We start from the raw sequence: 23,384 nt of genomic DNA on the forward strand, positions 1-23,384 counted from the left end.
TTTCCTATTTGCTGTTCTGGAAAAACTGTCACCATCCCAGTAGGTAAGAAAAAAATCCCAATAGAATATTAAAAACTTCATAGTTTTTAACCTTTTCCTACTTTGTATAACACTGAAAAAACTTTTGTATCAAATACTTACCGTAATTTTCCTTTCCTGATGGACTCCGTGGCTGCCTACGTGTGGGTTAACACCGCCTTCTCTCCAATGCTATAGGACCCCATTCCCATAAATTTGAGCTCACAGCCAGAGACTATGTTCCGTAAGTAGCCAACTCTTGACCAATGGGTGGGAATTCCCTCTGCCATGGAGTCCATCAGGAAAGGAAAATTACGGTAAGTATTTGATAAGAAATTTTCTGTTTTCCTGATAGACTCCATGACAGCCTACGTGTGGGAAATAACCAGCCAAGCCACACGGATGGGTATGCTGATCAAGAATAAATTTAATTTGCCCCGTCAACCGGCAGGATTCTTAAACCAAACTTCACAGATGATAGAGAAGCAGGTTCTATGCACTAATGTGACATAAAGGTATTAATGGAGGCCCACGAGGCTGCTTTGCAGATGACATCTGGAGCCACATGTCGGGCTGCTGCCATGGAAGCCACCATACCCCTGGTGGAGTGTGACATCACCGCCTCTGGAGGAGCCAAGCCCTTAGCTCTATAAGCCTCAGTGACGGCCAGTCAGTAGGGGGCGCTCGGGAGTGACCAGGTGTCGGATATGCGGCAGGCTATGGGAAGCTTCCCAGCCTGCAATCAGCTGATTTGCTCCTATTTAGGGTGTGGTTGGGGCGCAAGCAATGCACCCTGAACACTCCCCACTCTACTGCCTTTATCTGGCCTCCTTTCCTATCTTTTTGTTGACTGGGACTGGAGGATGGTGGGTGGTACTTTTTGTGGCACCACTTCCGGTTTCCTGGCTCACTGCTGTGTGCTCTGGGAGTATAGTACCGGAGACCAGAGTGAAGGGTGGCGGCTTCGGTATAGTGGGTTCCATATTTCCAGTTTGGAGGCTCAGGGCAGTGGTGAAGGACTGGCGGTATAGAGGAGGTCGGTGTCGGTACAGCTTGGTGCTGTATTGTTGGCGCTTCGCCCCCTTGCCGTACCCCAAGGGATCTGGGGGTGACATCAGGGGGGGATGGGCTGGCAGCGGTTCAGGCGGAAAAGATGCTGTGACCCCCCCAGCTGGACCCCCATGTGTCCGGGGAGGTGGCTGGCTGGCCAGGGAGGAGGGTGAGGCTGCCTCTGCTGCTCGGATGGCCGCAGTGTGAGCGGAGAATCTGCTGTGAGGCTGCACCTAGGAGGATCGGCGGGGATATGGCCAGGATCCTGAAGGTAAGAGACAAATACTGACCGACATCAGCCGATTCGTGTAAGAGATCCCTGACTGAGAATGAAAGCTGAGTGACAGATGGGCACAGTGACAGAATGACAGTGCCTGGTGCCTGGGGGAGCTGCTGCAGGCTGCCCACAGGAATCGCCAATGTGATAGGGGCTAGCAGGGATTTAAATTTCCCACCGTAATGACATCACTGCTGTGCCCTGTCCATGCCTGCGCAGTGACGACCTGCCATAGAGCGCCTGCGCAGTCGCCAGGTCCCTGGCCAAACTGTGCATGTGTGAAACCATCTGAGGATCGTGCAATGCGCAGAAGCCCACCGGGGCCATGACCCGGAAGGTTGAGCCGCGTCCTGGAACGTGGAAGTATTCCAGGGGAGGAAAGACCAAAAAAAAAACAGGACCAGGAACTACATGAGGGGGATCAATGACAGAAAACAAAAACTGCTGCCATGGAATTTCGAAGCTTCAGACCTTGCCAGCTGATCCTTTACTCCTGGGCATACCCAGGCCGTCCCCACCACTGGACACAGAACCCTGAAGCCACGCACCCGCCCATGGCTGGTCCCTGGGCTTGACACCGCTGGAAACGAATGCCCAACGCCAACCTCGATCGATTTAGGACATCTGTAAATGTAAGTGCATCGCTTGTAGGTCCAATGAGGAGGACAAAAAAGGAACGCAGTCTCTGACTTTGAGCTCAAATTTATTGAAATGGGGTCCTATAACATTGGAGAGGAGGCGGGGTTAACCCACACGTAGGCTGCCATGGAGTCTGTCAGGAAAAAAGATTTTTGACTGGAGTCTCACTTTCATATTGTCTACAGGATTGAAACAAAGGTAAATAAATAATAAAAGAAGTTTAGATCCTTTTCATTTCCTAATTGTATTGGCTAAGGCGTCCCTAACCACTGCGGTCTCCACCCTATACAGGAGCCACTGGACTGTGCAATATCGGGACGACAAGCTGCCTCAATCCGCTGCTACAGACACTCTATATGAATAAGGAGTTTACAGGGATCCTGTGCAGGTGAGAAATGCTGCATATGGTGTTTATGGTGCTAAAATGTTGCTAAAGGCCTTGTCCGCATCAACGCATTTTAAGGCGTTTGCTTTTCTACAGAATTACAGACACCACTCAATCAGGACCAACACTGTACTGATTGATGGGGGCATATTTACAGTTTCTTGCCTAGAATCCCCTCACATTACCGCCACTTTCCAGGAGGTTATGAACTTCCTCAGTGAAGGATGCAGAGGACGATACAAATTTGTATTTTAAAATGTATCTGCAGCAAAGACTTTATTTTTTTATTTTTGTTGTTTTGGATAAAGTTGGGATTTGGAATGGTTAGAAGATGCAAATAAATACAGCTCTGCATTTATTAATACGTACATCATTAAGCAGTTTAGCTCTCACACCTCTACAACTCCCTTCCCCCATGGACCAGAGTAATTGTTACATTTCTGCTATGGGCCTGTTTATGTTGGCAAGACCTTTGTCATTAGTCAAGATACAAAAGTAACACTGTATATACAGTATTTATAGACAAACAAGGCTTTTGTTTGGGGATATTGTATTGCAAAAATAATTTTTTTAGTAGCAATCCATGGACAGAAAAAGTAAAATGAGAAAAACACACTTTTTCCTACATTTAATCAATGTTAGTTTGCAAAAAAATACTACTATAGATCAAATGTATACATTTTTTTTTCTATAATCTGTTCTGTTTAAAATGACACTCCTCTGACTGTCCTATGTGGTGTGCTTCATGCAAATGTGCTGACAAGGACCATGGTAATAGGACCACAAGCAAAGAGATGACAGTCTCCTGCTGCTCATGTACTGTCCAATAAGAAGACACCACTGTATTCTTGTATGTGGTGTCATCCACCTGGTAATGCTGTATAAATTGCAGAATCTGATAATCTGAAATCTGACAAAAGTTCTACCTTACCCTGCTCTATTCACAACTAAAACATAAACATTTAGGGATAGGCTGGTACAGACTATCAATTACTGTATTTATATAAAAATTATCTTAGGAATTAATGCAATTTAGTTGGCTACAATAACAATTGTAACAATGTCATTCTGTACTGTTTAAAAAATGCTGGCTGGGTTTAGACATAGAAAATAATAACAGTAAGGGCTTAACATTTGTATATTAACATGTTTGATAAGTTTCTGGTTCTGACATGTAACAATGTCTGAGTGTAATAGAACAATGAGGGTTTTTTAAGCTGCCGACCTCACACATATTCCACACTCCTCCATACTGCGTTCTGCGATACACCATCAGCATTCATACCCAACAAAGAAATGCATTATTTTATTTCATATCACAATTACATCAATATACTGAGACTAATGCCGTGTACACACGGTCGAACTGTTTGACGTACTTAGTCCGTTGAAACACATGTCAGCGGACAATCCGCTCGTGTGTGGGCTTCAGCGGACTTTTTCAGCGTGCAGTCCGGAGTACTAAGAATTTCGTTTTTTCCAAAAATCTGTCCGTCGTACTTTGGTTTCAGCGGACAATACGGTCGTCAGTATGCTAGTCCGACGGACTAAGAATGGGGCAAGCCCAGAAAGGATTTACAGGGCTTTGCTGTGTCTTGGACTTCCTATTTCTAGTCCCGTCGTACGTGCTGTACGTCATCGCGCAAGCTTTCGTCGGACTGTTTGTGTATCCGTGTGTGGTCAAGTCCGTTCAGTGGAAAGTACGCCGGATTGTCCGTCGGATTGTATGACGGACTAAGTACGTCAAACAGTTCGACCGTGTGTACGCGGCACAAGGGTGGCCAATCATGGGCTAGTATTCTTAAAGTGTTACTAAACCCAGGACCCTGCATTCACTATATATCTGGTCTCCCACAGTACGCAGAACATGGAAATGCAATTATCTTAGTAAATATAAACTGCTAAAGACCTTTTCTCATCAGCAGTAAACAGCAGTCTTGTGACTTCTATCAGTGACTGGTTAAAGCTTGTAGGAGGAATTTTCATTCTCCTATGACTGTCCTTTGAGGCTGTGTGACTCCTGACCCTCTGTCTGGACAGTGCTGATTGGCCCTGTGCTGATCACATGCATCCTCCCAAGAAAAAAAAATATATATATGTAGCAATATACACCAAACTAAGCATGTGCAGAGTGACTCCAAGCCTCCGTTCTATCAGGAGATAGATTGGGGACAGTGGATGTTTCATGTTTTACTGCATATACAAACTGATTTTACTGTTGTGAGTTTAGTAACACTTTTACCTACAGGTAAGCCTAGAATAAGGTTTACCTGTAGGTGCTTGAAATCTGTCCCAAACCTCCATGGTTTAGGAGATATTTGCAAAAAATGCAATCACTGATGTCTACGGGGCATGCGTGACATTTCTACAGGAGATCGCGCTGTAACTGGCAGCTCCCGTGCGCATATGCTGGGGTGACGTCATCACGGCTCCGGCCAATCACAGCGCTAGAGCTGCGATACCCGGAAGGAAGATGGACACTTCGTGGAAGAGGGGACAGCGGTGACATCGCAGGCTTCGGTTTCAGGTAAGTGTAAGTGACACATAATGGGCTACTATGCAATGCATAGTAGCCTATTATGCTTTACCTTTGCAGGGAAAAAAAGAGGAAGTAAAACCCATCAGGGTTGACAGAAGTTGATCTAACAATTGACTTCTGTCGAACAGATTTGTTGGAATTTTTTTCTCAAACAGTGGCTGCAGCCAATGGGATGCACCCAATGATCAAAGTATTCTGTATTCTGACAGTGGAGGAGTTCCTGCTGTCAGAATACAATGGCACAATGAGCCCTCTATGAATGGCCAGCCTTACTCGTGGTAGAACAAAACTTCTCATTGGCTCCTATGTGTTAAAACTATTTACTGCATCTTTGCATTGTGTATTGAATATATTTAAATTGAAGTTAAAATTAAAATAGTTAAATTGCAGGGCAAGGCAACAAATAAATCTGATTGTGAATGTTCAATATATATGTAAAGCACTATGTAAATTGTCACGCTATATAAATACCTGTAATAAATAAAATAAATAATCTTTATGTAAGATTAGACATTAGTAAAAATGCCCGATTCCTACATTTTACTTTGCCAAAATTTTTGGTTAAAGTTGCAGTTTTTTGAGGGCTGCAATGCATTTTGCCTATTGGGTAAATTATTATTATTATACAGGTTTTATATAGCGCCAACAGTTTTCAAAGCTCCTTACAAAATGAAGGCAGACAGTACAGTTACAAAACAATTCGGTACAAGAGGAGTCAGAGGGCCCTGCTCGTTAGAGCTTACAATGAAAGAAATGCACTGGATTCAGTGGAAAAGTTGAAATTATGGTGGGTTGGGGTAATTTTTAGTCTTGGAAGGGCTTTGTATGGCCTCTAAGTGATTATTCTTTGCTTTATGACTGCTTTTACACTTTTTTTGTTGTATTTTATTCTTTGAGTTTTGCATTTGAACAACAAAAAAAAAGTCTTGAATTTTTAATTAATGTAAACAATTAAAATGTATGGATAGATGGATAGTATCTATCTATCTATCATGGAAAGTCCCTGCTTCAGGCTCAGTGATGTTCCCGGGAGCAGGACTCCATTGGTTAGAGGGGGTACAGAGACTTTTAATAAATGATTGACTTTTTTACATTTTATTTAATAAGATCCTTCCTGTGTCCTCCACACAGGATTGGTGACCCAGATGACAACATGCCCCCAGACAGCCGACTACCCTATGAGCTGCTGGCGCTCTTTGAAGAAATGCAGAACAGCAAAGAAGATGCAGTGTCCCCGTACCGCTTCCTACACTACCTGCAGATTCTCAGAGCAACTGGTGAATTTTGGGGCTGTGATGGGGGGATTAAAAGTGGAACATAACTGTATCTGAGCATCACAAACTTAAAACACCATTTCATTTATTTGTAATATTCAAAGCCAACTCGCCTATCCCTTCATGTCTCCTAGCTTTTTTATGTTGAAAATCACTTTGAAAAAACGACCCCCTAGCATTTCAGCATTTCTGGCCATGGCCATCTTACTTAAGGGCAAATGATTCATGTAGCATTTACTTCCTGGAATTCATCTGCCCTTAGCTCAGGCATGCAGGTGGGAGGGCATGCTGAGCTGAGAAAGCCCCTCCTCCCTCCCTTCTTTCAGATAAAAGGAAAAAAATGCCCATGAAGACTCCTGGGATTTATGACATTATTTTTGACCTAAAAAAGCAATGTAAAAAAACAAGTAAATATATAATATACCTTCCTACCTATTTATTAATGCTAGTAGCATAAGGATTAAAAAAAGTTAGTGTTGATTGACAGAGTTTAGTCCTGCTTTTAATGAGGTGCATCACTGGGAATTATGACAGATGGAGGGGGAGAAGCCTGCGGATAGACTATACCAGTGATGGCGAACCTTGGCACCCCAGGTGTTTTGGAACTACATTTCCCATGATGCTCGGCTACACTGCAGAGTGCATGAGCATCATGGGAAATGTAGCTCCAAAACATCTGGAGTGCCAAGGTTCGCCATCACTGGACTATACCAAAGGCCAAGTTATGTCATGCAGCTTATTAATATGTAAATAATATAATGTAATATGTAAATGAGCTGACAGTAAAACTAATAGTATATTTGTGGTAGTGTGATAATTGTAAAGTCTAAAGCCTCGTACACACAAACGGATTTTCGGCAGGGAATTGTGTGATGACAGACTGTTGGCCTAAAATCCGACCATTAGTACGCTCCTACAGACAATTGTTGTCACACAAAAGTCCAAAGTACAAACACGCATGCTCGGAATCAATTCTTACCAAACACAATATTAGCAGAAGCTGCCCAAAGGGTGGCGCTTAAGGCTGAAATTCCTTGTAGTACGTTACTATGTTCGTGTTTGTTGGCCAACAATTGTGTACAAGTTCCTGACACACGCACTTCAGACAAAAGTCTGACGCTTTGTTGACCAACAGTCTGATTGTGCGTATGAGGCTTTAGGGCAGGGGTAGTTGACCACGGGGCTAGATTGACAGACAGAGGAAGATAAGCCTGTAGATAGACCATTACATCTATGAAACACTGCTCATTATCATAAATGAATGAGCCATAAGTATTTTAACAAAATAAATAGGCTGTAACAAAAACATTACGGTGCAATCATAATTTGGGGTAGAGTTGGGGGGGGTAGTGGGTCAAAGGGTAAGGATGACTGATAGAGTAGGATAAACTACAACAAATTAGGCAAAGCATGGCATGCAGTTCATTGACATACTGTAAATGATTAAACAATGAATATGTCAGGAAAAATAAAAGCAGACATGTAGGCGTGCAAAGTAAAATATATAGAGGTAGCCTTACTTCAGGGAGGGGTTAGTGAGTCACAAGGGGAAATCACTAGGGTTATAGGGCATTGTTTTCGGGGGAGAGGATTACAAGTGGTTGAAGTTCTTGAGTTCTGATTGTCCTATCTTGCAGTATATACCCAGCATGATGTAGCTGAAGTCTTTTCTACCCTACTGAGCCTTCTACTTCGAACAACGCCCAACCCTCAACTGGTAGGTGTTGCAGATATGGGGTAAGGGATATGGGGAAGGACTTTATTCTAAGCCAACCAAGTGAACAATGTAGCATCTGCTTGGATGTAAAGAAAATGTTTCCATCACTCTCACTGTTTTTACGTACCTTTTAATTGGATTGGGTTTTCCTTGTACTGCATATATTACCTTTACAAATTAGCCAAAATGCAGCAGATGATCCAATCACATTGTATTTTGAATGGGCAGGTTACATGTTTTTATAAGAAGGGGGCAATTATTAAGCAAATTCAGCCTGAAATTTGCATTATGTGAAAGTTATATTTGTTTTCAATTATCTTTTTATGAAGAGTATATATATCTTGTCATTTAGAAGTCCATTACAAATAAAAGATTTAGCCCTCTCCATAGAAAATTTATGTTTCAGTTCTGGGTGGATGTCTTTAGTCAGCTTTTTACAAGGACCTAAGCAGTGGTAGCTCTGAATACCTTCTGGAAACAACCATTACATTAAGGTCTCAGGTGGGCTAAGTGGTTAGTACTAGGGTCACTGATTTGAATCGTAACCACGGCACTACCTGCCTGGAGTTTGCATGGTCTCCCTGTGCCTGCATGGGTTTTCTCCCACACTCCAAAGCTGGTAGGTTAATTGGCTCCTGTCTAAATTGGCCCTAGTATGTGCATGTATGAATGTGAGTAGACTGTGGACTGTAAGGTCCTTGAGGGCAGGGACTGATGTAGATGCACAATATACTTTTTATATATATATATATATATATATATATATATATATATATATATATATATATATATATATATATATATATATATATATATGTATATGTAAAGTGCTGTGTAAATTGGCAGCACTATATAAGTACCTGTAAAGCCCCATACACACTATTAGTTTTTCTGCTGAGTTTTTCCTTCAGATTTACCAAAACCATTTAATATGAGGTCAAACCTTAGGAGTTTCAATGTGTATGCAATATCTGTTGAGAAAAGATGGGTTTTGGTGGAATTACTTCTACTGTTCTTTTTTGTGGCAGGCAGAGTCGATGAGAGCATTGTATACCATTAAATTGGGGGAACGTATCACATGTCAGAGGTGTTCCCAGCAGAGGACATCCAACAACGACCTCCTAGCTATTCCACTCCGAATCTCCTACTCCAAGTTCCACAGGAAACTGACATTGGTAAGTAGTAGGGGAGAAGGGGGTGGGGGTCAACAGGGTTGGGGGTTTGTGTTACCACAGCTGCCAGATAAAACTGGACCAGATTCCTTTTATTAAGATATTCCTATATGTAATGGAGATTGACCAAACATGGTGGATAATTCAGATTGTACTCTTCTCTTATGTTGCTTTGATCCAAGATTTCCATTGGGCATCACCTTAAAGTTTAGAGGCTCTTCCAATGTTTGTGTTTCTTCCCACAACCCACAAAAATGATGGTGTGTCCTCACAGAGCTGGGGTTCTGGGTTCAGTTCTCACTTGTGTGCATGGAATTTGTATATTCTCTTTGCCTTTTTGCCTTTTCCTTGAGCTTGGAGCACCGGCGGGGAACCCCAGAAGAGGAGGAGCAGGGCTGCTCTGTTCAAAACCATTGCACAGCGCAGGTAAGTATAGGCATGTTTGTTATTTTTATTTTAAAAAAAAGTCCAGTCCAGTGATTTTGCCTAGGCTGAGATGATTTTATTAGTCTGCTGCAGGCAGGATAAAGAATTTCCACTGTCTCCCTTTCCCTCTCAATCATGTTACAGCACTGTGACTGTCACAAGATGAGAGGAGTCTGCATCCCAGTCCAGAAAGTAGTTGGTGACCTTAGATTTGCCTGAATAAAGATGGTTTCATCCTTCTGGAGAGAAAAGCAAATGAATGCATAAGGAGTACTGTGAGAGAAAATACATTCTGAGGGCAGGAACTGATGTGATTGGTCTGTAAACTCTGTAAAGCTATTTTTATTTTTTTCAATATTAATGTGAAATGCCATGTTTGTGTCTTTATCAGGAGCGCACACTGTGGAGATACTTTCGGTCACATGAAACACATGACGACAGAAACGCCTGCCTCAAATGTAAAAGTAGCAGAATAGTGAAGGTACTTGTTGCCTCCTTATATTTGCCTAAAACCAGGCCATGTCCTTCAAAAGTCACCATTTACTGAATGTTCAAGAGCCCACTCAGACACAAGTAAATGGGAATGTATAGAGGTTTTGTATTTTCTTTCCTAATTATTGTGGTCAGGGTAAATATTATGTATTCGTTTGTCTAGCCTCAGTCTCCTTTTCATGTGTTTTCCTCCATCTTATTATCACCTGATGTACAGAGCTCAATAGCTTAAGCGAAAATATACACACACTCTGGCCTTATAAAACGGCTCCATTCAGGGTTTCAGTCAGACAAAGCTAAGTCTTGAGGCAGACAGCGACCCCTGTGCCGTCTGTTTAGATAATTCTGAGTGTTCTGGGAATCCTTTGTCATGTATTAAAGAAATTGCTGCATTGCCCTTTCAAATTATATTGCATAATCCAACACAATAAATGAATTCTTTATTAGCATGAATATTCCAGTAAATAAATTATATATTCAACCTGTGAAAATAACACCAAAATGTTAATATAGTGAAAGTCCACAACATCCAATTGTGAAAAATGTTCATGCATATTCAGTACAGTGATTTCCCACTCACCGCCATGAATTGCAAGCTTCTTACCTATTGGATATGACCCCTAATCATCTGAAGGTCATATGCACTGTATGACAATGGGCCATCATAAAGGTGATGAAAACAACCTCTGCAACGATCTCCCACCAACTCATAAGTACCTTAATGAATATGCTATAGTATGGACCATACAGGGGATAGTAATATCGAATTGTTATAGTTTAAATTATATTTTAAATATATTTCTGTTCATACAGGGAACACATTTGTTTGACTTTTAGTTATTTCATGAAACAGCACTGCAGGTAGTCATTTTGCATTTTCAAATGGCTCCGATATTTGTATGAATTGTATGAATATGCAGTTATAGTTAAAAAAACAAAAATATTCATACCTTATATTCAAATATTCCAATTCATATTTGAACATATATGACAAACGGATTAAAAAATAATATTCTTGTCTGTAGAGTTCCACTACCCCTTCTCGCCCCTCCACTTCCTCCTCCCACCTTACTTTTCTCTTTTGTTCTCATCTCATTTTTTTCCTTTTTTGTCTTGTGCGTATATTCTCTTATCTCTGGGTGGCACACCCTCCATAGTGTTATCGCCTCTGGGAGGGCAACATTTCTGCCTTGGAAGTTTGATGTATCCTATTCTCAGTATTAGCCCTCCTGCATCTTAGTTACTATTCTGTGATGATTCTTTTGTTTAAATAACTTCAGCTTGCTTATTTTGCATGTGTATGTACAACTTGGCCCCTGCGTGGGTGTGATATAAGCCTGCTCATTCTTCTTTGTTTGCAGTTAAAGAGGAAGTGAACTCCCCTGGTTTGTCTGTACCTATAGGTAAGCCTATCATAAGTCTTACCTATAAGTACTGTAAATATCTCCTAAACTTGCACCATTTAGGAGATATTTACTGTATATGCAAACGATAGCATCATCTGCACATGCGCTCAGAAGGAACGGCCACCTGTGCCGCTTCTTCAGAGCCCTGTGCTGTCACCGGTGGCTCCTGCGCATATGCGCAGGAGTGACATCATCGCAGCTGTGACCATTCACAGCACCAGAGCCTGTGAACACGGAAGAAGCACTGGGGAAGATGACAGCAGTGTGTGAGCGCCGCTGGAGGGCTCCATTCTAAGGTACCGGTAAGTATTTCATAAGGAGCTTGAATGCAATGCATACTAGCTCATTACGCCTTTTGTCTTACTTTTTCTTTTTTCTTTTTGGGGTTTACAACCTCCTTAATAAACATTATTGGAACAGGAAAAGTATTATTATTAATAATAATAAAAAATAATCCTTGTATTACAGGTGACACACTTAAGATCGTTGCCACGCACACTAAACATTCACTTGAAACGCCTGAGCCAAAAAAATCCGTTGCAGAAGGTCAACAGAACGCTGTCCTTCCCACCAGTTCTTGATCTCAATGAAGTTCTGGATCCAGAACACCTACCGCCAGAGGAATATTCTATGGTGAGACAATATATCATTCTGCACCATCTAAGATATGCATTAGCAGAGCTGTGCATAAGGGGTGTGGCTTATGCTGGGGCGAAGAAGGTCGTTTTAAAGATTGTAACTCTAAAAAAAAAAAAAATCCTGTTCCTTTAAAATATGTTAAACTGCATAGGGCTTTTGCTTTGTTATTTTTCCCTTGTTATGCTGTAAAAAACCTGGTGGAATCTGCCTGTTCCTGTGCCCCCGAGGTGTGCTGACCATGGTAATCATGGCTGCTGATCCAGGATACCATGGTCAGTTTACGTGCCTCCGCCAGCCCACAGTCTCCCCCTCTCCCCCTCCCTGCTTGCCAGCTCCTGTGTTTAAGCTGCCCCTCCTCACCCCTCCTGCTGCTATTCCGTGTGGCAATAAAGTTTGTTTTTACAATTACTGCCAGCCCCCTCTGTTATAGCAAGACATACTACAAAGTGTATACATTTTTTCTAAATTCTGCAGCTCAATACCTTATTCCACATTGCCGATATGCAGTCACTTGACTGCCCCAGCTGACATCTCAGCCCCTTCCACTGTAGTCCTTAGATCAGGGAAAGAGAGCGATGGGTTGTCACATGACCACACATTGGCGATGTGAAAAAAAGGTATTTAGCAGCAGAATTAAAAAAAACCACACAGACACTGTGTAGTATAGCTTGTTATAACAGAAGGGCTGACAGTAATTGTGAACACTGACTTTGCAATGACATTAAATACTCTGGGTGGCACCATGCATGGAAAGGCTCCTGATTAAAGCATAATCATGATTATTTAACGTGCATACAGTTGCAAAAACATTATGAAAGAGTGACCAGTAACATATACAGCCATTATGGACCGTTGTTGTTTGATTCAGGCTGTGCTTGCGGGTAGGGCCTTCTCACTGCAAAGATTAGAAGCCAGTTCTAATGGTCTTATGTACAATAGAAAGTAGAAAAGTGACGGCAGAAAAAGATCAAGTAGTCCATCAAGTCTGCCCATTTTTGTTATTTATTTTTTGTTTGTTTTTTGTTTTGTTAACTTTATTGTCTGTTTATAGATCTCTGTTTGTCCCAAGCATGTTTGAAGCCATTTACTGTTGACTGTCTCACTACATCTGCTGGAAGAACAATTCTTCTTAATCCATTATATCTACTCTTGAATGTATCCATGTCAAAAGCCATATTATTTGTTATTTTCTTTGTTACATTTGGATGTCTACGATAAAAATGTTACTATGTAAAAAAGCCAACTCTACCTAAATGAGATAATTTATTTTAAGTTGCTGAATTGAATTGCCGCTGTTATATTTCCCAGGCAATCAGAAAGCAAGAGTTCCTTGCAGACCTTCTGCCCCTCCGATACGGACATAAAGGTGTCACTCTTTCTTGTTGTCTGTTTACTGGGTAACATTGCCACCTGACCATCTTTGAACTGGACTGACCATAAATTGCGTTCATATTGGGCACTGTGCATAACAAATCAGACGACTTTGTCTAAATGTTTTGTGGGTACCCTTCCCATGGCTTCTGTGGCCTTCCTTTATAATTACAATGTAATTATATTGTTACAATAGGCTTAATTTCTGGGAAAATCAACAGGCATTTTGTGCACTTGCAGTGCTTTTAAAGGGATAAAACATAAGGAAATATGCATCATTGTAGGGATGTGCTGTATTTTTGTTTTTCGCCCAGACAGAATTTCTGTGATTGTGGAGTTCAGCAGTAAATATGTCTCTGTGTGCTCAGTGATTCCCCTGTGCAATCCTATCGCTGGGATCTCCTGGGACCCCCCAAGGTAAATTTATACTCACCTGCCTTGTTTTGTTGTCTTTCAGCTGTGCTATAATTATCGCCTGTTTGCCGTCGTGGCACATTCTGGCACTGGCGGTCTTGGTCACTTCTGCTGTTACATCAACAGTCACAAAGATGGCAGATGGTATTTCTTCAACGACTCCAGCGTGTGCAGGGTGAGACAGTGTTCATGGAACATGCTCTGACAATTCACTACATTTGTCCTTGAAAAGTAGAGGAGTTATAAACATGAATTACTCTTCAATTTATGGAAATATGACTTCAAAGTGATATTAACACTTCTGAGTTTTTTTTTTTAAATAACAAACATGTTATGCGCCCTGCCCCCCACTTTCTTCTTATTGGCTCACTGGCTTTGATTGACTGGCTTTGATTGACAGCAGTGGGAGCCAATGGAGGAAGAGTCTTTATACAGCCAGGGTTATCATGAACATCGCTGGATTGCGGGGGCTCAGGTAAGGATTGGGGGGGGGCGTTGCTGAAGGGAGCCGCTACACACAGAAGGGTTTTTACCTTAATGCATAGAATGACCTTCAGCCTGTAGGACCACTTTAATATTTAATGATTGATGTGTATACATTTTAGCGAGGTTAAAACTGTAAAATATATTTAACACTCTACTCAACTACCAACCAAAACTGCACCTAACCCCCACTTTTTCATGCAGTAGTTTGTATCTCTGAAAACCAACCACACAAAACTGGAATATCATTTTTGAGTAAAATTACCTTTTAAACATGACATTATAGGTTGCGCTTTGGATGCTGATAGTGAAACTTTTATTGGTGGATTGCTGTATTATGTTTGCCGACCGGCTCCTGTACATATACATCAGCACTTTGAAGATGGATATCTCAGTAACGGCAGCAGCTGCTGCCGTTACTGAGGAATCCATCTTTGGAAACAGCGGTTCTGTTTACGATAATGGTGGTCTCTGCGGCGGATTTACCGTGAGATCACCGTTATCAGCGGCGGGAGAGGGGCCACCCCCTTTCCCACCACTCTCCCGTGCCCTCCGCCGCTTACTTGAGCCGTTGGCAGCAGCGGAGGAGATCAGGACCTGTCCGTGGCTGGGTATGGAGGCGAGTGAGGCTAAAATGGCCCCCACCCATCTCCATACCATAGCAGGACGGAAGTGATGTCAAAACGTCACTTCCGCCCATACGTCTTAAAGGGCCATTTTTCTATTGTCATTTTTTTCAAATTACAATTTTTTTTTTTTGCATTTAAGTCCAAGTATGAGATCTGAGGACTTTTTGACCCCAGATATCATATTTAAGAGGACCTGTCATGCTTTTTTCTATTACAAGGGATGTTTACATTCATTGTAATAGGAATAAAAGTGACCTATTTATTTTTTTATTTTTTTTAAAACAGTGTAAAAATTAATAAAATCAAATAAAACAAATAAGAAAAAAAAATGTTTTTTTTTTAAAGCACCCCGTCCCAACAAGCTTGCGCGCATACGCTTACGTGAGTAGTGCCCGCATATGAAAACCGTGGTCAAACCACACATGTGAGGTATCGCCACGATCGTTAGAATGAGTGCAATAATTCTAGCCCTAGACCTCCTCTGTAATTCAAAACATGCAACCTGTAGCATTTTTTAAATGTCACCTATGGAGATTTTTAAGGGTAAAAGTTTGACAACATTCCACGGGTGGTCGCAATTTTGAATCATGACATGTTGGGTATCAATTTACTCGGCATAACATTATCTTTCACAATATTAAAAAAAATTGGGCTACCTTAATTATTTCCAAAAAAAGTGCGCTTGTAAGACCGCTGCGCAAATATGGTGTGACAAAAAGTATTGCAATGACCACCATTTTATTCTCTAGGGTGTTAGAAAAAAAACATAAAAAAGTATCATGTTTGGGGGTTCTAAGTAATTTTCTAGCAAAACAAACATGTTTTTAACTTGTAAACACAGAGTCTGAAAAAGAGGCCTGGTCTTTAAATGGTTAAACTAGTTCTTTAGACACAAGTTTAATAGTTGCCTCTCTTCTAGGTGTCCTGGGATGATGTCAAATGTGCATACGGGAACACAACTTTCCGCTGGTGCGTATATAAGGGATGGGAAAACCCCATAGTGAATATGGAGGGGACATTTTAAAATGATAGCAGCACTTCAAAATCATCCTCAGTTGGACCGTATACATTGAAGAAAGCTGATCTAAGATAAATACAATTGAGTACTGTCCATGATACTTTTTTTATTTGCACTAACATCCAATTTTTCAGGACAAGCTTTCGGAGTATGTCCCCTTCTTCAAGGTCCCAGCAGTACCAATACACAAGTTTTAGCATAATGTTGAAGTAAGGCACTCTATGAGTGGAAAAAAAACCACAAACAAACATACACAGCAATGATAATTAAACTAGGATAGTTAGTGAGAAAAGGCTGGCCATAGACGAGCGAATGGGTGCAGGAAAGGAAATCAGTCAGTGTTGATGGGGGGAATCCCTCCCCCATTGTGGGGCCGTTGTGTTCTCCCGGCAGGGAAAGGGTGGTGGGCCAGGTGAACACAGAGATTATTGTTAGCCCTTGTGCACACGGTCGGAGATTCCGGCGGAATGTGTCCTATCGGAACGTTTTGTCGATATTCCTACTGTGTGTGGTCTGCATCGGACTGTTTCCATCGGAATATCCGACGGACCAACTTTTCCAACTTGCCGGTAAAATTTTCCGACAAAATGCTCCAATCAGACATACTCCGATCATGTGTAGCCTACTCCAACGGACAAAGTGCCACGCATGCTCAGATCAAATTCCTAGACCAACGCTATTGGCTACTAGCCTGAACGTAGTCCCGTCGTAACGAAATAACGTCATCACGTTATGTACAATCGGATTTTCCGACAACTTAGTCCGACCGTGTGTATGCAACATCACTTCCGGACCTCTTCCGGAATTAATCCATCGGAATTACTCCGACGGATTTGGTTGTCGGAATCTCCGACCGTGTGTACAAGGGCTTAGTGGCTATAACCACTGTGTAGTGTGTACTGAATAGTGTGGTCTAGTTGTGAGAAATGATGCCCCACAGGTGTGCAGAAATCCTCTTCTTTATGTTCCTTGATGGTGTGTCTCTGCAATTTCATCTTTGTTTGCAACATCTGTCCTGTTACCCCACCACAAGTTCCTTTGCTACAGCTTTTGTATTGGATGAGGTCCACGACATTCCTGGAGGTGCAGTTGTATGATCTTGGGATACTGAAGGTCCCTTTTGTGTGTGTGTGACACTTTTTGAGTAGATTAATTTGGTTGCACAGTTTACATCATTTTTGTTGCCGGACCTAGTTCCTTAATCTGTGACTTCATAATCAGAATGAAGTTTCCTGCTGACTAGTTTATGTCTGAAGTTGGGTGGTTGTCTGAAAGCCAGTATTAAGGTTTTATCCTCTATTATGATGGGTTGTAAATCTTTGATTATCTTTCTTATACCTTCTAGTGCTGGATTGTATGTGATTACTAGAGGTACATGGTTACTTGTTTTTTCTCTTTGTATTGGAGTTGATTTTCTCTTCGAGTTTTTAAAGAGGAAGTAAAGGGGAAAAAAAACAAAAAAAAACACACCCTGCAAGGCAAAGGCATAATGAGCTAGTATGCATAGCATACTAGCTCATTATGAATAACTTACCTGAGAACGAAGCCCCCAAAGCGGTCCTCCGTCTTCCTCTTTGCCTCTGCCATGGATCCCAAAGCGACTTCTGATGACGTCACTCCCGCGCATGCGCAGGGAGCCGACACTCGCGGCATATCGCAGTGATCTGCGGCCTGTCCAGTGCGCCTGCGCGCCACTGTCTACGGCGCATGCTCCATAGACAGCGGTGGCTGTCTTCGGGTAAATATCTCCTAAACCGTATAGGTTTAGGAGATATTTCTTGGACCTACAGGTAGGCCTTAATCTAGGCTTACCTGTAGGTCAAAGTGGTTTGTAAGGGTTTACAACCACTTTAAGGCTGTGTTTATGCCGGTAATGATGGTTTTGTCCTTGTAATCCCTCTTATGGAAAGAGTCTGCTAGTGTTCTGAGATGGTCTTCTGGGTCTGAACATATTCAGTGGTATCTGATGGCCTGGCTATGTATGATGGCCCTGTCAGGACGTTCCCGCTAGAAAACACAGTGCTGGTGCTCGCCCACACGCACGGCACTCAGCGCCAAATGGGGGATGCACACAGGATCAGTGCTGATTGATCTGCAGCTCCCTGTGACCCCTGCTCTTGTTTACCTGCGTCTGTGTTTGATCTCTTAACGACCCGGCTTGACCTTTGGATTTCCCCTTCTTTCTTCCTGCATCTGACCTCGGCTTGACTCTGACCTAGAACCTGCCTGCTCCTTGGATACCTTGCTGCATGCCAGTTGTTGACCCGGCCTGTGACCTGACCTGTTTACCTAAGCTCTGCTCCTGCATCTCCTGCCTGTGCTTTAACCAGCCTATATGCTTCCACTTGAATCCACTACCCTCTGAACGATGTACGGATTGTATGATACAGCATCTGGGTGTGTGTGAGGATATCGGGTGCTCCAGCCTCCAGTCCGTCTGCTGTTCGGATCTTCCTTCCAGTTGGTGGTCACCTCTTCAGCATCTTGGACCTTGGGGGCTGCCCGTCCTACAACTGACCCGCCAGGCACTCATACCACTCTGCACTCCTGTCTGCTCTACCAGGGGTCACAAACCAGATACCTAAGGGAGGCCTTCCTCTGCACATCTGGCTCCTCGGTCAGGTACGTGAGAACTTGACAGGCCCATTTAGTGTGTAGAGGGTAAAAACTGGAACTATGGAGATAATGGCATCTGTCACTAGGTTTCCTGTATATTGAGGTGCAGTGGCGGCCTGTCCATATGGGGCACAGGGGCGCCGCCCCCCTAATCCATGCAACGGGCCCCTAATCTACATGCAGGGTGCCGGATGCATGGATTAGACATGATTAGAGCCTAAGGCTCTAATTTGCTTCAAAAAAGGGTGGGCTTGAGGTGAAGAGCACTGCACCCTGAGTCCACCCAGTTGTGTGACAATAACAAATTAATATTTGCTATTGTCTTCTTGGTTCTCCTCCCGGTCAATCAGGAAGTAGGTCTTAGGACTCCAGGCCAATCGGGTCTCAGGACCCACTTCCTGTGCAGCCTAGAGGAGAAGCAAAGTCCCTGGAGTAAGGAGTAGCAGCGAGGAACAGCAGCCCTACCTCCTAAAGTAAGGAGGCCTCCGATCGTCCGTCTCCCGTGAGGGTGGGGGGTTAATCGCAACCTTCCCGTCTGTCTTCCGCGTGGGGGTGGGGGGATCGCCACCTTCCTGCCCGTCTCCCACGGGGGGTCCGTTGGCTTGCCGCCCCCTCAAAATATTGAGCACCAGCCGCCACTGTTGACCTGTGGAGTTTATCATCTCTGATGTATACTGTAGGGTCTAGGAAATCGACATGTATATTTGAATAATCCATTTTTAGTTTGATGGGTGAAAAGTGTTGATGGCTGCCTCCTGACTGTCCAGGACTCTGCTGCATGGATCCAGCCACTGTATATACTCTTCCTGAGTGTATACAGTGGAGAGGGGAGGGGCCTCTGACCCGAGCATGTATCAGCTTCACTCTTCACTATACAGTGAGTCGCTCAATTGGCGCAGGGGAGCCAACCTGCCGACGTATGACGTCGGCAAGGTATTAATCTTTCACTGGAATGTCTGCAAAGTCCTTCTGCATCAGGAGAGTTCATTGTATTTGCACAAGGATTTTTAATCCGGAAACCTTGTGGTATGAGATTAATCTTTATGTGTTCTGAGAGAGAGAGAAGATGTCACAGTTGATCTGTGTTTCCTTTGTGATTAGGTTGGTTAACTGCTTCTTCATCCGGCTATGTGCAGCATCTTCCCTCTTGCTTGAGATGATTGTAGCCATATTAGTGGATTGTGTACTGTTTTTGATACTTTTTTTATTTGCACTAACATACAATTTTTCAGGGCAAGCTTTTGGGGTATGCCCCCTTCATCAAGGTCCAAGCTATACTAATACACAAAGTTTTAGTAGAATGTAAGACAATTTCTGAGGGGAAAAAACCCCCTTCCTGCCCAGGCCAATTTTCAGCTTCCAGTGATGTCGCACTTTGAATGACAATTGCGTGAAAATTGGCATGCAACACTGTACCCAAACAGAATTTTTACCATGCTTTTCACACAATAGAGCTTTCTTTTGGTGGTATTTAATCACCACTGGGTTTTTTTTTTTTTTCCGCTAAATAAACAAATAAAAACCAAAATATTTTGAAAAAATAAACAGTTTCATAGTCTGTTTTAAAACATTTTGCAAACATGTAATTTTTCTCCTTCACTGATGTGCACTGATGAGGCTGCACTGATGGGCACTGATAGGCTGCACTGATGAAATGGCACTGAAGAGACAGCTCTGATGGGCATTGATGAGCACTAATAGGCTATACTGATGGGCAGGGGCGTAACTATAGGGGGTGCAGCAGTTGCAACCGCAACCGGGCCCTGTGATGCAGGGGGCCCATGCAGCCCCCTCTACATATGGCCGGCAGCAGCATAGGCAGCTAGGGGTACCAGTGCACCATGCACACGGGTGGCTGGAGGTGGAGGGTGACTATCAGAGCTCCATGCTCGACTATCGCACTGGCTGCTCTTTAGTTGTGCATTCCCCGCATGACCTGTGTCCTCAGCCGGCTCCTCAGAGTACCCCTCTCCTGCTCCATGCATTGCCGCTCAGTCCGATGTCTGTTCTCCCCAGCCAGAGTCCCGCCCCCCCGAGTCCGGCCCACGCTGCACTGCATACTTCTCCCGGGTAAACAAACTTTAAGCACACAAATGCAGTGCAGCCCTATGAGAGCCCCCCGGAGGGCACTGCAGGCTTGTCTGCCAGCCCCCCTCCTCCCCCGTCATACACAGATGATGAAAGGTCTTTCTGGGAGATATGCTGATCGCCCGTCCAGCACACTGGATGGAGCCCAGGCCAACATGGATGAGTGCGCTGGAGGTGGAGGGTGACTATCAGAGCTCCATGCTCGACTATCGCACTGGCTGCTCTTTAGTTGTGCATTCCCCGCATGACCTGTGTCCTCAGCAGGCTCCTCAGAGTACCCCTCTCCTGCTCCATGCATTGCCGCTCAGTCCGATGTCTGTTCTCCCCAGCCAGAGTCCCGCCCCCCCCGAGTCCGGCCCACGCTGCACTGCATACTTCTCCCGGGTAAACAAACTTTAAGCACACAAATGCAGTGCAGCCCTATGAGAGCCCCCCGGAGGGCACTGCAGGCTTGTCTGCCAGCCCCCCTCCTCCCCTGTCATACACAGATGATGAAAGGTCTTTCTGGGAGATATGCTGATCACCCGTCCAGCACACTGGATGGAGCCCAGGCCAACATGGATGAGTGCGCGGCCTACAGCTTGGTCACGGTGAGTGAGAGGACCCCATCCCCACACACCATTACATACCCCCTCCATCTCCCCCTGGGCACAGGGACCCCTTCTCACATGGGGACAGGGACCCCCACCTCCCCTGGGGACAGGGACCCCTTCTCACCTGGGGGCAGTAACTTCATCTGCCCTGGATAGAAGGACCTCATCTCTTCTGGGGACGGGGACCCCATCCTGCCTAGGGACAGTCCCCAATGGGGCACCTAAAAATTAAAAAAAAATAATAAAAAAAAATACCGATACCAGTGGTGGAACTACAGGGCTCACAAAGGTCATACCTGTGACCACGCCCTGGAGTTCCACCGCCGGACTCAGAGGGAAGGGCCCTGGCTGGGGTTCAGGGGGGCCCTTCATGGTTTCTTGCACCGGGGCCCTGAAGGTTCTAGTTACGCCACTGTTGATGGGCACTGCTGTTTAAAGACACCCTCTACCGCAACTAATTGCTTAAACTGATTGTGGGCCACATCCCTACACCTACCTACCCTACCTGATACATAGAATCAAAACATGAATTCCTCAGACTGGGACTTTAAACCAGGCCACAAACAGTTTGATGGTAAAAAAATATATTCAAAATTTATTACAGATTGATAATATGTAGCAACATGAACATGGGGATATAAGCAACAAACACAAATATTGGGAGCAGAAATGGAAACCAGCTGCAAGGAAAAGCCCAGAGCTTTGACAGACAGACTGTCCAATGCATTTCGAAAAACAATATGCAGATCTTCTTCAGGGTCTTAGGACTTGCGGGTTCCAGATTTGTAGCTTATATCCCAAATGTTGATGCTCTACCCATAAAGACAAAAAACATAACTCAAAAATGAAAAGAAAGCTATGTCCGCCAGAGCAGCGCACAAGCAACAGAGAATGTGAATGACATCAGCCAGGGGTCCGTATATTGTGGGATGGTCTTATTTTATTGTATAACTTAATGGTATAAATCTATATAGACTGTAGCTATAGATGAGAGGTAGAATAGTACTTTGATGCAGGTCCGGTTGATAGAGAGCGTGTATGAAAAATTATTAAAACATCCATAACGTCAAGGGTTAAAGATGGTTGTATCCATCAGCCAGATATCTGGATGTACCTTATGGATCTTAAAGGTGGAGTCAAAATGATGTGGCTGGTGGTGTCTGGCAAGGTAGAGCAGTGCATCAGCTCATCAGCGCACTGATGAGGCTGCACTGGTGGGCACTGATGAGGCTGCACTGATAGGCGGCACTGATGGGCACTAATAGGCGGCACTGATGAACACTGGTAGGCGGCACTGATAGGTAACACTGATGAGGAAGCACCAATGGGCACGGATTGGCAGCACTGGCGGGCACTGTTTTGGGACTGCACTGATAAGCAGAACACTGATAATCAGTGTCTGGATTATCAGTGTACAGGTCTCTTTTAAATAAGCCAGTTATTGGCTCTCTTCTCTCCGCATGCTGTCAGCACGATGAAAGGAGTGCTGATAACAGGCTTCTATTTATATCCGTGATCAGCTGTGATTGGACACAGCTAATCACATGGTAAAGAGCCAATGATTGACTCTTTACCTCAATCTATGATCAGCAGTGTCCTCCTTACACTGATCAGAGAGCACGCTGCCTGATCACAGTAGCTGTTGTCATTCAGCTATAGCATGGTCAGCAAATGATTCAACTAGGATAGTAAATGAGATAAGACAGAGAAAGAGATTTAGAAACTAGGAAGTAGGCCCTGAAACAAAAAAAACGTAAAATGTGCAACCAAATTATTCTATCAAAAAGTGTCACACACAAAAGGGACCTTCAATATAACGGTATCATACAACACCTCCAGTAATATTGTGTACCTCATCCAATGCAAAAAATTTAGCAAAGGATCTTATGTTGGCATAACAGGACAGATGTTCCAAACAAGGATGAATTTGCACAGACACACCATGAAGGGACATAAGAAAGATGATTTCTGCATACCTGCGGGGCATCATTTCTCCCCACTGGACCACACTATGAAAGATCTTAAAGTTTTAGTTCTTAAAGGGTATTTTAAAACCACTCAGGAAAGGAAAACTTTTGAACTAAGAATGAAATTTCTATTTAACACAAAAGATAATGGGCTGGATTTAGACCTGGGTT

At 43.5% G+C, this 23,384-nt stretch overlaps 1 protein-coding gene across 1 annotated transcript in view; it reads left to right on the forward strand.

Annotated features, from left to right (window-relative positions):
• Positions 1-23,384, forward strand: part of USP18 (ubiquitin specific peptidase 18) — a 55,034-nt gene that overhangs the window by 21,948 nt on the left and 9,702 nt on the right. Inside the window, exons 3-10 of the mRNA XM_077468824.1 lie at positions 2,276-2,372; positions 6,040-6,185; positions 7,820-7,899; positions 8,928-9,074; positions 9,889-9,978; positions 11,864-12,028; positions 13,863-13,994; positions 15,851-15,900. Coding sequence (XP_077324950.1) covers positions 2,276-2,372; positions 6,040-6,185; positions 7,820-7,899; positions 8,928-9,074; positions 9,889-9,978; positions 11,864-12,028; positions 13,863-13,994; positions 15,851-15,900 — 907 coding nt within the window. The remainder of the gene's footprint in view (positions 1-2,275; positions 2,373-6,039; positions 6,186-7,819; positions 7,900-8,927; positions 9,075-9,888; positions 9,979-11,863; positions 12,029-13,862; positions 13,995-15,850; positions 15,901-23,384) is intronic.

Source organism: Lithobates pipiens, unplaced genomic scaffold, assembly GCF_037356315.1.
Source record: "Lithobates pipiens isolate NorthernLeopardFrog02 unplaced genomic scaffold, aLitPip1_a1.2 Scaffold_8, whole genome shotgun sequence".
NCBI classification, from domain to species: domain Eukaryota; kingdom Metazoa; phylum Chordata; class Amphibia; order Anura; family Ranidae; genus Lithobates; species Lithobates pipiens.